Consider the following 16462-nt stretch of genomic DNA (forward strand, 5'->3'; position numbering starts at 1 on the left):
ACTCCTAACAGGGTGACCTCGCCTTTCCTGTTCCTAACCTCAGCCCAAACTACCTCAGTGGATGAGTCCTCAAAGTTGTCTCAGCTTCTGTAATACTACCTTTGGTTAACAATGCCAAACCACCCCCTCTTTTACATCATCTCTGTTCTTACAGAAACATCTAAATTCTGGAATCTGCAACAACCATCACTGTCCCTCCTCTAGCTATGTCTCTGAAATGGCCACAACATTGAAATCGCAGGTACCAACCCACGCTGCAAGTTCACCTACCTTATTTCGTATACTTCTTGCATTGAAGTATACACACTTCAAGCCACTTTCCTGTTTACAGTCACCCTCCTTGGAAATTGGTGCCATGTTCCTAACCTCCCTACACTCCGGGCCCTGCACCCTGAAGCTACAATCTGGGTTTCCATGCCCCTGCAGAGTTAGTTTAAACCCCCCCCAAGAGCACTAGCAGACCTCCCACCAAGGATACTGGTGCCCCTCAGTTTCAGGTGCAGACCATCCTGTTTTTGGAGGTCCCACCTTCCCCAGAAAGAACCCCAGTTATCCAAATACTTGAATCCCTCCCTCCTGCACCATCCCTGTCGCCACGCATTTAAGTGTTCTCTTTCCCTATTCCTCGAATCTCTATCACGTTGCACGGGTGACAAACCAGAGACAACAACTCTGTTCGTTCTAACTCTGAGCTTCCAACCTAGCTCCCTGAAAGCCTGTCTAACATCCTCAGCCCTCCTCCTACCTATGTCATTGGTGCCAATGTGGACCACGACTTCGGGCTGCTCCCCCTCCCCTTTAAGGACCCGGAATTGCAATTTATGTTAATGATTTGAATAAAGGGACCTATTAGATTGTAATATTTGCTCCTGACACAAGGATATGAAAGAAAGTAATTTGTGAGAGGCTTCAATAAATCAGATGCAAAAGAATATACATCCAGTGAGTAGGAAAAATCTGATGGAGTATAATGTGGAAAGTGAGAGGATGTCCACTTTGGCACGAAGAATAAACATTATTTAAACAGAGAGATTACAGAATGCTGCAATACAGTGGGATCTGGGTGTCATTGTACACAAGCACAAAAGGTTAACGTGTAGCTACAATAAGTAACCAGGAGAGTAAATGGGAAGTTGGTCTTTTCTACAAGTGGAAGGGGTAGAAAAAGGGCAGTCTTACTATAACTAAGCAAGGTATTGGTGAGACTGCACATTTTTCTTTGTTCTTTTATATAATGTGAATGCTTTTGTTTCCCATTCCTCATTACATTTGAACTGACATTTCACAAGACAGTTAAGAGTCAGCCACAAAGGCGAACTGACCCATCCGGCTTGACAGTTGATATGACCAATGCTGCCCATTCCGCAAACTGGTTTGATAATTCTTTTGTTTTCCAGCCTTCTGATTTCTGCCTCTACTTTTGCCTATCAGGCAAATGGCTCCTGGGCAGGTCTTGAAAAATTGTGGACTTGCTTCCTGGTCAGCATGCAAGGTGGCCTTAGCTCCTTTGATAGTCCCTAGACATTCCTGACAAACCTGCATATATTTAATTTGGACTTCACTGAGGCAGCCATTTTCTAATCGAAAAAGTTTTAACCAGTCGAGATGAACCTCAAGAAATTTCGCCCCATCAAGCTTTGGCCCGAGCCTTTTTATGACAATCAGTGGTAACTGAACCAGCTGCTTCTCATGAAAAACCAAAACCAAAGTTGTACTCTTAATTTGTAAATGTTCCCAGGTATAGGTTCTCTTGTGCAAACTTAAAAGTTGGAGTTCAGAACAAATTTTGTTAAAGACTAGTTCTATGATCATTGAAATGGCTGCACCACTATCGACCTCCATTAGGACTGGGTGACTATTTAAGCAGATGTTTATTTCAGTTGGCTTTGATTTAGATGTTGCTAAGCAATTTAACTGTTCCAGACCAGATGTAGGTGTACTTTCCAGGGTATGTACTCTCCTGTATTCTGGAGTTCTTTTACTCAATGTAGGTCTAATGGGTCTCTTTTGCTGTCTCAAACCCACATACCAACAGCAATGGTTTGCCAACCCAGATCCTCCACTGTCCCCATTGCACTCTCAGGAAAGAGAGACCTCATGTCCTCTAATGCAATGCCTGCAAATCGCATTTAATGGAGTGAAATATTGCTACAAGGCCAAATGAAATTCCTTACCATATCTTACCAAGGTCGCTCAAGGAGTGTGCATGTGGGTCTTTGTCTGCCTATGTGTGTGTGTCTGTCTGGGTTGGGGGTTGTGAGTGTGAGAAAGTGTATGTGTGTGTAGTGAGTGTAGAGTGTCTTAAGTCTGTGAGGGAGTGCGTGTGGGAGTGTGTGTGTCTGTAAGGGTGTGTGTGGGTGTTTCACACAGGCACTCCTATACACACATACACACATATACACAGATGCGCACACAGACACCCACACGCACCCTTACAGTCACACACACTCCCACACTCACACATGCACCCCCTCACAGACTTAAGACACTCTGCACTCACTACACACACACACATACACTTTCTCACACTCACAACCCCCAACCCAGACAGACACACACACATAGGCAGACAAAGACCCACATGCACACATATATTTTGTGGGGTCAATTTGTACTTGCAGGGTTACATTGTAGTTTGCTCAAAAACTGCATGCATTCATGTAAAACTCTGAGCTCAAAAACTGCATGAATTCATATAAAACTCCGTTATCTCACTCTTTAGATTAGAATCAATCTAAACATCATGGCATAGACAGAGAACACAGGGGGCTAACACCTTCAACATATTGTCTAGCTATCACCCATTGTTAACAGCTAACCTGGGAATGCAACTTTTTAAAAAAAAGGTTTTGTGATTTACACATGAAAGAAGTGAAACTATCATGGTATTCAAACAGATGAAAGACTTAACAGACAATCAATCTTTCAATGTATAATTTCAGTTACATCACACTGTAAATTTTTGCTATAAATTCTGTGTGTTCGGATTGAGCCCTCCACTATCACCTGATAAAAGAGTGACGCTCCGAAAGCTAGTGTGCTTCTAATTAAACCTGTTGGACTATAACCTGGTATTGTGTGATTTTTAATTTTTGTTGGACAGGGTAGTGCGAATGTAAAATGTCCTCTTCCCCCAGGATCAGCAGTGAAGGTCCTGACACCACAACATGCCAGCCTAGCCTGAGATTGCCACCTTGTTCAGTGCAGTCTCAGCTATCTGGAGGAATGTGCAACATTGCAGGAAGAAGGTCAATGTCTTTCTCAATTCCGCCAGTATAAATGCCACCATCTGTTACTTTACACACCTCCCACCAAGGCTCATTCTTTACCATTCTTGCTAATGCATGAAGATCCCCCACATTCACCCTTACTTGCCCCAAGGAGCAAAGCAGACCACAGCAGGACAGAAATAGTCAATTTGGGTGATATGCAAACCGTTACTTGGCTCCTCACCCTTTAACAGCAGAGGATCCTGATTTAGATTGCCCAAGCAGCCCCTGGACTAGTACATGAGGCTACCCTTGACTTACCATGCCAGGATCCCCTGAACAAAGGCTATCCCCTTGATTGGACTGAGGGCTGCTGGCAACTGTGGCTAACACTCTAGCTTTGAGTCTGCGCTAAATGGCATGGCAAGACAGTAGGAATATGAACCTGTTATCTCTGGCTGAGAGGCAATTTGAGAAAAACAAGGCAAGGCAAACCAAGAAGGGGTTGATGCCACTATCCAGGTAGGCTCAGTGTGAGTGAACGCTTTGACAGCAAGCAAAGAGCATGGAGATACAGCCTGATCATGTCCATGAGCTGGTGCAAGAGTCTTTACTGCAGAATTACACTGATGCACCAGTGCAGTATAAGGTGCAAAAGCATCCTCTAATTTGATTGGAAATGTGCCCTTCTGGGTTCTGCACATTTTGGATGCCAAATAGCATAGGTGTGGGGTGTGTGTTGCCATTGCTCATAGAGTCCAACATGTGTCATCTGTGAACTTACAGCTCAAACCTCCCAATTTCATGTCCAGATCATTCATGTAACAGCAAAGGACTCAGCACTATGTTATGCCACTGAAGACAGGCTTCCAGTCACAAAAAGAGCCATTGGTCCTCATCTTTTGCTTTCGACCATTGAGCCAATTTTGGATCCAATTTGCCAGATTGCTTTGGATTCCATGGGTTCTTACCTCCTTGACCAATCTCCCAAGTGATATTTCATCAACAGCCTTATTGCAGTCCAAGAAATACATTACTACCCTCATACACACATGGTCACGTCCTCAAAAAATTCAAAACTGTCAATAATGATTTTCTGTCATTGTGATTATCCTTGATTAATCATTGCTTATTCAAAGAACAAAGAAAATTACAGCACAGGAACAGGCCATTTGGTCCTCCAAGCCTGCACCGATCCAGATCCTTTATCTAAACCTGTTGCCTGTTTTCCTGTATTCCTCTGCTCCCTGCCCATTCATGTATCTGTCTAGATACATCTTAAATGAAGCTATCATGACGGCCTCTACTTCCTCTGCTGGTAACACGGTCCAGGTACCCACCACCCTCTGTGTAAAACATTTTTCATGCATATCTCCCTTAAACTTCTTCCCTCTCACCTTGAACTCGTGACACCTAGTAATTGAGTCCCCCACTCTTGGAAAAAGCTTCTTGCTATCCACCCTGTCTATACCTCTCATGATTTTGTAGAGCTCAAGCAGGTTCCCCCCTCAACCTTCATCTTTTTAATGAAAATAGTCCTAATTTACTCAACCTGTCTTCATAGCTAGCGCCCTCCATACCATGCAACATCCTGGTGAATCTTTTCTGCACCCTCTCCAAAGTATCCACATCCTTTTGGTAATGTGACAACCAGAACTGTACGTAGTCTTTCAACTGTGGCCAAACCAAAGTCTGAGACAATTGTAACATGACATGCCCACTCTTGTAGTCTATACCCCATCCGATGAAGGAAAGCATGCCTAATGTCTTTTTGACCACTCTACTGACCTGAGTTGCCACCTTCAGATTACAATGGACCTGAACACCCAGATCTCTCTGTACATCAATTTTCCCAGAGCTTTTCCATTTACCATATAGTTTGCTCTTGAATTGGATCTTCCAACATCTCGCATTTGCCTGGATTGAACTCTTTCTGCTCAACTCTCCATTCTGTCTATATTCTGCTGCATTCCCTGACAGTCCTCTTCACTATCTGCTACTCCACCAATTTAGGTGTCATCTCCAAACTTGCTAATCAGACCACCTATACCTTCCTCCAGATCATTTATGTACATCACAAACAACAGTAGTCCCAGCATGGATCCCTGTGGAACACCACTGGTCACAGTTCTTCATTTTGAGAAACTCCCTTCCACTACTACTCTCTGTCTCCTGTTGCTCAGCCAGTTCTCCAACCATCTAGCTAGGACACCCTGGACCCCATGCAACTTCCTCCATCAGCCTGCCATGGGGAACTTTATCAAATGCCTTACTAAAGTCCATGTATATGACATTTACAGCCCTTTCCTCATCAATCAACTTTGTTACTTCCTCAAAGAATTATATAGCTATATATACCCTTATAACCCTCACACACGCTCATGCATGTTAAAGACAGACAGTATGACATAGTCATTATGAATAGAAAACACGTAGACAGGGATCAAAATTCTGAAGATTCAAACTCCACTTCCCAAGGTGGGTTCAATGATATCTCGTAGTTTCTTTTGTTTTCAGCACTGATGACACACTGTAAAGCAATTGTTGTTCTTCACTCGATAGTTGATGTGATGGATTTGGATTTTTTTTTTATTAATTCTTTTTTCTTTTAAGCTTTCTTGGTTTGTTTTGTGTTTTCAGTCAGACGTGGAGAAGGAGAGAGGTATTTTAATTTTGCCAGTTCTGGCTGCTCTGCACTTAAAAATTTGTAACTATATAACTACTCATTCGACCAATCCAAGGGTTGTGGTCCAGCAGTTTTTCATTAACTCAAAATCTCCTGACATCATAGCACCGTACTGCTTCTAGTGGGTCTGGTCTTATGATAGAACAGGGTGTCCCAGAAATGGTTGTGTCTGGCACATTGTTACATATGATTTTGAAAGTATGAATGTATCAGGCAGTTGCTTAATGAGTGTGGGACAGCTTTACAATTTTGGCAGAAATCCCCAAATGTGGACAAGGACAACATTGCAAGGTCATCAAGGATAGGTTTGCTTTTGTTGTTCTTGGTGACTCAATCAATGAGGGTTGGTTTGTTAGATTTTGTCTTTATTTGTCTCTAGCTGTTTGATACAACTGAGTACCTCCTAGACCATTTCAGGAGGAGGTTAAGAGTTTGCTGTAGATCAGAACTCACATTCATGCCACTGGTAAGGATGACAGATATCCTTCCCAAACAGATATTAGTGAAAGAGTTGGGATTTTATAATAATCCTGTGGTTTCAAGATCATTATTACTAAAGATTTGCTTTTTATTCCAACCTTTGTATTAATTAATTGCATTTAAACTGTTATGAGATTTGAGCTCATGTCACTGCAGTATTAGGTCATACACCTGGATTACTCCAATGGTCAAATAACATCAACACAATGGCACCTATATTCTCCTGTATTTTAAGAAAATGACATGGGACAGGAGTAGGCTATATGGTTTCTCAAGTCTGCTCTGCCATTCAGTTAGGAATTTTCTGGCCTTGGCTTCAATTCCACTTTCATGTTTAAAGATAACTATAAACTGAATTGGGAAAGCTTGTGCCAAACAAAATAAGGAGCATCCTTCAGAGGTGGAGGTTAATACATCTGGGGTTCTAAGAGACCACAGGAAAACACATAAAAACTTTACCAATTGAATTTATCTATTAATTAATAAGTTATTTTAAATAAGAATTTGCTGTAAATAGCCAAATATAGACTTCTGAACATGGAGTAAGAAAGTTGATTAAAGGCTGTTTAACTTTTCACAATCACTGACTGTCAGAGAGGAGTATTTCAGGATCTGTTTGTTTACAGTCAACATTTACAGTAAATAAATTAATCAGTTGAGCATATCAATATGATGCATTAGCCATTACAAGCAGCAGAGGAGAAAACCTTTTACAGATCTTACTGGATGAGGTGTCATATGGCACATTAATAGCATTAAAGTGTCAAAAAGCAAGCCAGCCCTTTAAATATTTGATGAACTGTATCTTATTCCATTTAGCCCTCTGCATTGAAATAATCTGGAATTCTGAATTAATTACTTAATTAAAGGTGACAAGTACAAAATGTAACCTTTGGCTTGTAAATAGTCTTCATGGGTATATCCACAATAAGAAGACCATGGCATCCCTCCTCTGTAACCAGACACATGCTTATCTGTATGAAAGAACAATTCACAATGAAGGTGCTTAATTTATTTCACTTCTGCTTTTGGGCTGCAGTCAGATTCAGGTAACACTGCATGTGCTTTACTTTTTTAATCCTTTAATATGTACAATAACATTCTACTTTTATCTCCTTCTTGACTCCTAGTCATCTCTTTAATAGTAAAAAGAATTTCTTCCGGATTCAAACCACACGGAAACAGAGGTATCAAGCTCCTGGATGGGTCCTTTGGAATGCCAACTAACTGAATCTGCATGAACCCTCCCCCCCCTCAGTCCTAGAATTCCTTGCTTCAGCAGACATTGGAGACTAGCCTGTTCTCCATTAGGTAGACTTTTAGATGCTTGATGTTAGATTATTTTTATGCCTGTTCATGCATGGATTCTTGGAGTTAATCTTTTGATTATCAAGGTATTACCCTATTAACACTTCTGAAATTCTAAACTAAGTTGTTATGAACCTGGAATTCCAGCATTCCATGGCCTTTTCTGCTGTTGGTGTGAGTATATTGTTTTGTGCGATGCTCAGAGATTCTCATCCTACATCCAGTGGTCATCTCGAAATAGTGGAAGATGTAAAGCCTAATTTTGTATAGTGGTTATCCTCTATTCCAGAGTCTTAACAAGAAGAGATTGATTTCATAAGTCTGGATGTTTTTAAAAGGAGGAGAATACATAATTGAAGATTTCTTCAATTTCCTTCTGTGCTGAAATTCATGATCCAAGTATTATTGTCTGAATGCCAAGAACTCCCAGTACCTCACCGAAAGGACCATTCTCCATGTGTGGGTCTGAACAATGAGTTTTAACATCTTATTCAAAATGGAGGCATTACAGTCAAACTTCATCCAGTTCTTGTTTGGTATTCATTTGAGTTGCATGTTCCAGCAGAGAACATTTAAGCCCATTACAATATCTCACAACTGCACCATTTAGGATGAATGAAGGATTTTAACAGGAGCTGCAAGTGGAGATCCCTGAATTGAAATTTTAAACCTCTCAATTATTTGATTTCCTGCCTTTGCAAATGTCACACCTTTCTTGTGGCGGCCCTGAGAGTACATTCTATTGATTGACAATGGGAAGAGTACAAAAAGGGTTGAGAAATTATTAAATACGACAGAATGAAGTTGGGCCCATTGCATTCAACCAGTTCTTTGTTTTGTAACCAATGTGTTTCTGTCCACCAAAGCAAAACAGGGAGCCAATCTTGTAGTTTCAGGGTTAAATTCAGACAAGAGTTTCATATGAAATTTATAATGCAGTTTAATGTGGGCATTTACCTTTGGACAGTAGCAGTGATAGTGGAGAATGGACCTCTGGTTGGAGCAGAGGAAAACCCATCTATAAAAGACTTATTTGTTGAATTGGTTGGGGGAAGAGGAGTTGAATGGCTAAACTGGTATGGGCTGACTGGCCTTAGTACATCCTGTGAATTCTACATATAAAACCAGCAAATTGCATTAATATAGCAGCTTTAACAATGTTTAAAAAGTCCCAACCTGCTTCAAAAGAGCAAATCAAATAAAAAATTGAAGACCAAGCCCACCTGAGAGATTAGGACAAATGACCAAAGCTTAATCAAAGAGATTTTAAGGAGCATCTTAAAGAAGGAAAGAGTGAGATTGAGGAGTGGAATTCCAGAAGTTAAGGTTTTGGCAGCTGAATGCACAGACACCAATGGCAGAAAGATTAAACTAGAGGTTACATAACAGGCCAGAATTAGAGAAAAATAGGTATCGTGGAAGGTTTTAAAGTTGGAGAAAGTTAATAAGATAGGGAGGTGACAAAGCCAAAGAGGGACGTAAGAATAATGGCAGCCTATATGGGTGAAAGAGCAGAGGAGTGAAGGGTGAACAAGACTTGATCTGAACTAGATGTAACATGGCAGAGTTAATCAATATAATGGAGGTGGTGGTCTCGATTGAAATGTGATCAACTTGGGATAATGTACAAGTCAACAACATTGCAAACAATCTGTCTCAGCCGCTGACAGTTATCAAGGAGAGGATGTCAATGGAAAGGGAGCAGAGTTTGTAACAGAAGTTTGTACAGGTCTTCAATCTTTCCAAGATTTTGTTGGAGAAAGTTTCTGCTGATCTAGTATATGAATTCAGGCATTAGTCTGAAAATTTAAATATCAGGACAGCATCCAAAAGCACATTAAGTTCTATATGTCAGTTGATAAAAGCTTATCACCATGTCCATTGTCATCTCCTCCACATTGTGTCATCACACTGCTTTTCCAACATCCAATCCTGGACATATGAATATATACGTCAAGAGCAAGTGGAAGCCATTTTATCCCTACTCTTTCCCTTGTTATTCTCTTTCCTTTATATACTTATGGAATATCTTGGGATTCTCCATAGTCCTCACTGCCAATGTTTTTTCATGACGAGTCATTGCTTTCTTGAGCTCCTCCTGCATTTTATATATTTTCTCATGCCTGTGTTGTTTTGCTCCCTTTCTACTTGTTATATGTCTCTCCTTTCCTTTTAATCCAGTCACATCCAGGGTTCTCTGAGCTTGTTGCTGCCCAAATTTCATTGTAAGGTCATTAATCAATCCTGTCCCATTGTCTTATATAACCAGCTCTCTGGTTGTCATACAGTCATTGAGATGTCCAGCACGGAAATAGACCCTGCAGTCCAACTCGTCCATGCTGACCAGATATCCCAACCCAATCTAGCACCTGGCCCATATCCCTCCAAATCCTTCCTATTCATATACCCATCCAGATGCTGTTTAAATGTTGCAATTGTACTAGCCTCCACTACTTCTCTAGGAGAAAGTGAGGACTGCAGATGCTGGAGTACCAGAGTTGAAAAATGTGTTGGAAATACACAGCAGGCCAGGCAGCATCCGAGGAGCAGGAGAGGGACTTATGCCCGAAACGTTGATTCTCCTGCTCCTCGGATGCTGCCTGGCCTGCTGTGTTTTTCCAGCACCACATTTTTCAACTCCACTACTTCCTCTGGCAGTTCATTCCATACACGTACCACTCTCTGTGTGAAAACGCTGCCCCTTAGGTCTCTTTTATATCACCCTAAACTTATGTCCTCTATATTTCTGGACTCCACCACTCCAGGGAAAAGACTTTGTCTATTTATCCTATCCATGCCCCTCATGATTTTGTAAACCTCAAAAACGTCACCCCTCAGCCTCCGATGCTCCAGGAAAAACAGCCCCAGTCTGTTCAGCATCTCCCTATAGCTCAAATCCTCCAACCCTGGCAACATTCTTGTAAATCTTTTCTGAACTCTTTTAAGTTTCACAACATCTTTCCGATAGGAACGAGACCAGAATTGCATGCAATATTCCAAAAATGGCCTAACCAATGTCCTGTACAGCCGCAACAGGACCTCCCAACTCCTGTACTCAATACTCTGACCAATAAAGGAAAGCATACCAAATGCCTTCTTCACTATCCTATCTACCTGCGACTTCACTTTCAAGGAGCTTTGAACCTGCACTCCAAGGTCTCTTTGTTCAGCAACACTTCCTCTGACCTAACAATTCAGTGTATAAGTCCTGCTATGATTTGCTTTCCCAAAATGCAGCACCTCGCATTCATCTAAATTTAACTCCATCTGCCACTCCTCAGTCCAACTGATTAAGATCCTGTTGTAATCCGAAGTAACCTTCTTCGCTGTCCATTACACCTCCAATTTTGGTGTCATCTGCAAACTTACTAACTATACCTCTTATGCTCACATCCAAATCATTTATATAAATGATGAAAAGTAGAGGACCAGCACCGATCCTTGTGGCATTCTGAAAAACAACCCTCTACCACTCTCTGTCTTCTACCTTTGACCCAGTTCTGTATTCAAATGGCTAGTTCTCCATGTATTCCATGAGATCTAACCTTGCTAACTAGTCTTCCATGGGGAACCTTGTCGAACATCTTACTGAAGGCCATATAAATCACATCTACCACTCTGCCCTCATCAATCCTCTTTGTTGCTTCTTCCCACGCACATGATTTCCCACGCACAAAGCCATGTTGACTATCCCTAATCAGTCCTTGCCTTTCCAAATACATGTACATTCTGTCCCTCAGGATTCTCTCCAACAACTTGACTACCACCGACGTCAGGCTCAATGGTCTATAGTTGTCGTTACCACCTTTCTTAAATAGTGGCACAATGTTAGCCAACTTGCAATCTTCCAGCACCTTACCTGTGACTATCAATGATACAAATATCTCAGCAAGGGTCCCAGCAATCACTTCCCTAGCTTCCCACAGAGTTCTAGGGTACACCTGATCAGGTCCTGGGGATTTACCCACTTTTATACATTTCAAGACATCCAACACTTCCTCCTTTGTAATATGGACATTGTTCAAGATGTCACTATCTATTTCCTTCCATCCTATCTTCCATGTCCTTTTCAACAGTAAACACTGATGCAAAATACTCGTTTAGTATCTCCCCATCTCCCATGGCTCCACACAAAGGCCACCTTACTGATCTTTAAGGGTCCCTATTCTCTCCCTGTTACCATTTTGTCCTTAATGTATTTGCAAAACACCCTTTAGATTCTCCTTAACTCTATTTGCCAAAGCTATCTCATGTCCCCTTTTTGCCCTCCTGATTTCCCTCTTAAGTATACTCCTACTGCCTTTATACTCTTCTAAGGATTCACTCAATCTATCCTGTCTATACTGGCATATGCTTCCTTCTTTCTCTTAACCAAACCCTCAATTTCTCTCGTCATCCAGCATTCCCTACACCTGGAAGTCTTGTGGAAGTCAGAAACAGGGAATGAGCAGTCACTTTATTGGGAGCTTTCTACAGACCGCTCAATAGCAACAGAAACATAGAGGAGCAGATTGGAAGGCAGATTTTGGAAAGTTATAGAAGTAACAAGATTGTTGTCATGGGTAACTTCAACTTCCTTCATATTGATTGGAACCTCCTCAGTGCAAACGCTTTGGATGGAGCAGACTTTGTCAGGTCTGTCCAGAAAGGATTCCTGACTCAATATGTAGATAGACCGGAGGAGAGAGGAGGCCATCTTTGATTTGGTGCTTGGCAATGAGCCAGGTCAGGTGTCAGATCACTCGATGGGAGAATAATTCAGTGATCACAACTCCCTGACCTTTACTAAAGTCATGGAGAGGGATAAGAGCAGACGTTATGTGTTTAATTGGGGATGGGGGAATTACAATGCCATTAGGCAGGAACGGTGGAGCATAAATTGGAAACAGATATTTTCAGGGAAATGTACAACTGAAATGTGGAGGTTGTTTAGGGAACACTTGCTGCGAGTGCTGGACAGGTTTGTCCCATGAAGCAAGGAAGGGATGGTAGGGTGAAGGAACCTTGATTGACAAGGGATGTAGAACATCTAATCAAGAGAAAGAAGGAAGCTTACTTAAGATTGAGGAAGCACCGATTAGATAAGGCTCTAGAGGGTTCAAGGTAGCCAGGAAGGAACTGAAGAATAGACTTAGGAGAGCTAGATCGGGCATGAAAATGCCTTGGCGGGTAGGATTAAGGAAAACCACAACGCGTTCTACACTTATGTGAGGAACAAGAGGATGGCCAGAGTGAGGGTTGGGCCGATCAGGGGTAGTGGAGTCGGAGATAGGGGAGACCCTTAATGAATACTTTGCTTCAGTATTCACTAATGACAAGAAAGCGGAATTAATATTTGGTAATGCTGAAGCGGCCAAGGCTTTGAATAACTATTTTGTGTCAGTTTTCACTATGGAAGATGTGTCTAACATGCCATAGAGTGATGTTAAGGATACGATGGGAGATGAGGACCTCAATTCAATTGTTATCACTAAGGGAGTAGTGTTGAGCAAAAGATAGATAAGTCCCCTGCTCCTGATGGAATGGCAGAAGTTATAGTAGATGCATTAGTGGTAATTTCACTGGACTCCAGGCAGGTCCTGGCAGACTGGAAGATAGCAAATGTCATGCAGCTGTTCAAAAAAAAAGAGTATAGGCAAAGGCAGGTAACTATAGGCCAGTTAGCTTAACATATGTAGTGAAGAAACTGCTGGAGGCTTTCATTAAAGAAGAAATAGAAAGACATCTGGATGGAAAAAGCTCTGTCAGGCAGACACAGCATGCATTCAGGAAGGGAAGGTCATGTTTGACAAACTTACTGGAGTTTTTTTGAGGACACTACAAGCACGGCGTATGGAGGGGAACAGATGGATGTTGTATACTTGGATTTCCAGAAGGTGTTCAATAAGATGCCACATAAAAGATTCATCCATAAGATGAGAATGCATGGAGTCTGATTAGATTTTAGATTACATTACAGTGTGGAAACAGGCCCTTCGGCCCAACAAGTCCACACCGACCCGCCGAAGCGCAACCCACCCATACCCCTACATTTACCCTTTACCTAACACTACGGGCAATTTAGCATGGCCAATTCACCTTACCTGCACATCTTTGGACTGTGGGAGGAAACCGGAGCACCCAGAGGAAGGGCTTATGCCTGAAACATCGATTCTCCTGTTCCCTGGTTGCTGCCTGACCTGCTGCGCTTTTCCAGCAACACATTTTCAGCTCTGATCTCCAGCATCTGCAGACCTCACTTTCTCCACCCAGAGGAAACCCATGCAGACACGGGGAGAACGTGCAAACTCCACACAGTCAGTCGCCTGAGGCGGGAATTGAACCCAGGTCTCTGACGCTGTGAGGCAGCAGTGCTAACCACTGTGCCACCGTGCCGCCCACGGTGCGGGGAATGTACTAGTATAGATAGAGTCGAGAGTGTGGTGCTAGAAAAGCACAGCAGGTCAGGCAGCAACCAAGGAGCAGGAGAATCGATGTTTTGGGCAAAACCCCTTCATCAGGAATGAGGCTTGTGAGCCAAGGGGTAGAGAGAAAAATGGAAGGGGGTGGGGCTAGGGGGAAGGATGCTGAGAATGTGATAAGTAGATGAAGGTGGGGGTAATGTGATAGGTCGGAGAGGAGGGTGGAGCGTATAGGTGGGAAGGAAGTTGGACAGGTAGGAAAGGTTATGAGGGCAGTGTTGAGTTGGAAGGTTAGATCTGGGATAACGTGAAGGGAGGGAAATGAGGAAACTGGTGAAATCCACATTGATGCCGTGTGGTGGAGGGTCCCAAGGCGAAAGATGAGGCGTTCTTCCTCCAAATATCAGGTGGTTAAGGTGTGGCGATGGAGGAGGCCCAGGACCTACATGACCTTGGCAGAGTGGGAGAGGGAATTGAAGTGTTTGGTCACGGGGTGGTGGGATTACTTCATGCACGTGTCCCAGAGATGTTCTCTGAAGTGGTCTACAAGTAGGTGTCCCATCTTCCCAGTGTTCAGGAGACCGCATCGGGAGCAGCAGATACAGTAAACAGCACGTGTGCAAGTGCAGGTAAAACTCTGATGGATGTGGAAGGCTCCTTATAGGCCTTGGACGGAGGTGAGAGGGGATGTGTGAGCGCAGGTATTGCAATTCCTGCGGTGGCAGGAGAAGGTGCCAAGAGGGAAGGGTGGGTTGGTGGGGGAGCGTGAACCTGACAAGGGAGTCACTGAGGGAATGGTTTTTACAGAAAGCAGATGGTGTGGGGAGAGAAATATATCTCTGGCGGAGAATGATGTCATGAATACAGAAGTTGGTGGGATGGAAAGTCAGAACCGGGGTGTTCTGACTTGTTGCATTTGGAAGGGTGGGATTCGAGGACAGAGGTGCGGGAAGTGGGTAGGGCAGTTGATGTGGTGTACATGGATTTCAGTAAAGCCTTTGGTAAGGTTCCACATGGTAGGCTCTTTGGAGAAAATGCAGAGGCATGGAATTGAGTGGATTCAGCAGTTTGGATTAGAAACTGGCTTTCTGAAAGAAGGCAGCGAGTGGTGGTTAATGGAAAATATTCAGCCTGGACTCCAGTTACTAGTGGTGTACCACAAGGGATCACTGCTGTTTATCATTATTATAAATGACTTAGACGCAGGCAAAGGTGGATGGATTAGTAAATTTGCAGATGACACTAAAGTCGGTGGAGTAGTGGACAGTGTGGAAGAATGTTACAGGTTGCAGGGGGACTTGGATAAACTGCAGAATTGGGCTGAGAGGTGGCAAATGGAGTTCAATGCAGCTAAATGTGAGGTGATGCACTTTGGGAAGAATAATAGGAAAGCAGAGTACTGGGTCAATGGAACGATTCTCGGTAGTGTGGGTGTGCAGAGGGATCTTGAAGTCCATGTGCAGAGATCCCTGAAAGTTGCCACCCAGGTGGATAGTGCTGTTAAGAAGGTATATGGTGTGTTAGTTTTCATTCGTAGAGGAATTGAGTTCTGGAGCCGCAATATCATGCTGCAACTATACAAAACGCTGGTTCCCATATTTCAGGAAGGATACGAAAGCATTGGAAAAGGTGCAGAGGAGATTTACCAACTGTTGCCTGGTCTGGAGGGAAGGTCTTATGAGGAAAGGCTAAGAAACTTGGATCTGTTATCATTGGAAAGAAGAAGGATAAGAGGGGATTTGATAGAGACATACAAGATGATAAGAGGATTAGATAGGGTAGACAGTGAAAGTCTTTTTCATAGGTTGATGATGTCAGCTTGTATGAGGGGGCATAACTACAAATTGAGGGGTGATAGATTTAAGACAGGGGTCAGAGGCAGGTTCTTTATGCAGAGAGTGGTAAGGGCGTGGAATGCCCTACCTGCTAATGTGGTCAACTCAGCCACATGAGGGAGATTTAAACAATCCTTAGGTAAACACATGGATGATTTTGGGATAGTGTAGAGGGATGAGCTGAGAATAGTTCACAGATTGGCACGACATTGAGGGCTGAAGGGCCTGTCCTGCGTTGTATTGTTTTATGTTCTATGTTCTAAGTGAGTAAGATGCGCTGGAGGGCATCATCGACTATGTGGTAGGAGAAGTTGCAGTCTTTGAAGATAGAGGCCATCTGGTGTGTTCCGTGGTGGAACTGGTCCTCCTGGGAAAAAACAATGACTGCAGATACTGGAAACCAGATTCTGGATTAGTGGTGCTGGAAGAGCACAGCAGTTCAGGCAGCATCCAAGGGCCTTCAAAATCGACGTTTCAGGCAAAAGCCCTTCATCAGGAATAAAGGCAGAGAGCCTGGAGCGTGGAGAGATAAGCTAGAGGAGG

At 42.9% G+C, this 16462-nt stretch overlaps 1 protein-coding gene across 2 annotated transcripts in view; it reads left to right on the forward strand.

Moving 5' to 3' along the window:
* The window catches only part of LOC122563760 (potassium voltage-gated channel subfamily KQT member 4-like), a 631877-nt gene that overhangs the window by 535990 nt on the left and 79425 nt on the right, over positions 1-16462 (forward strand). The window contains exon 10 of one of the 2 annotated variants that reach the window (XM_043717964.1): positions 7506-7562. The exons of the other annotated variant lie outside the window; for it this stretch is intronic. Coding sequence (XP_043573899.1) covers positions 7506-7562 — 57 coding nt within the window. The remainder of the gene's footprint in view (positions 1-7505; positions 7563-16462) is intronic. 2 annotated transcript variants of the gene reach the window in all.

Source organism: Chiloscyllium plagiosum, chromosome 27 (genome assembly GCF_004010195.1).
Source record: "Chiloscyllium plagiosum isolate BGI_BamShark_2017 chromosome 27, ASM401019v2, whole genome shotgun sequence".
Lineage (NCBI taxonomy): Eukaryota > Metazoa > Chordata > Chondrichthyes > Orectolobiformes > Hemiscylliidae > Chiloscyllium > Chiloscyllium plagiosum.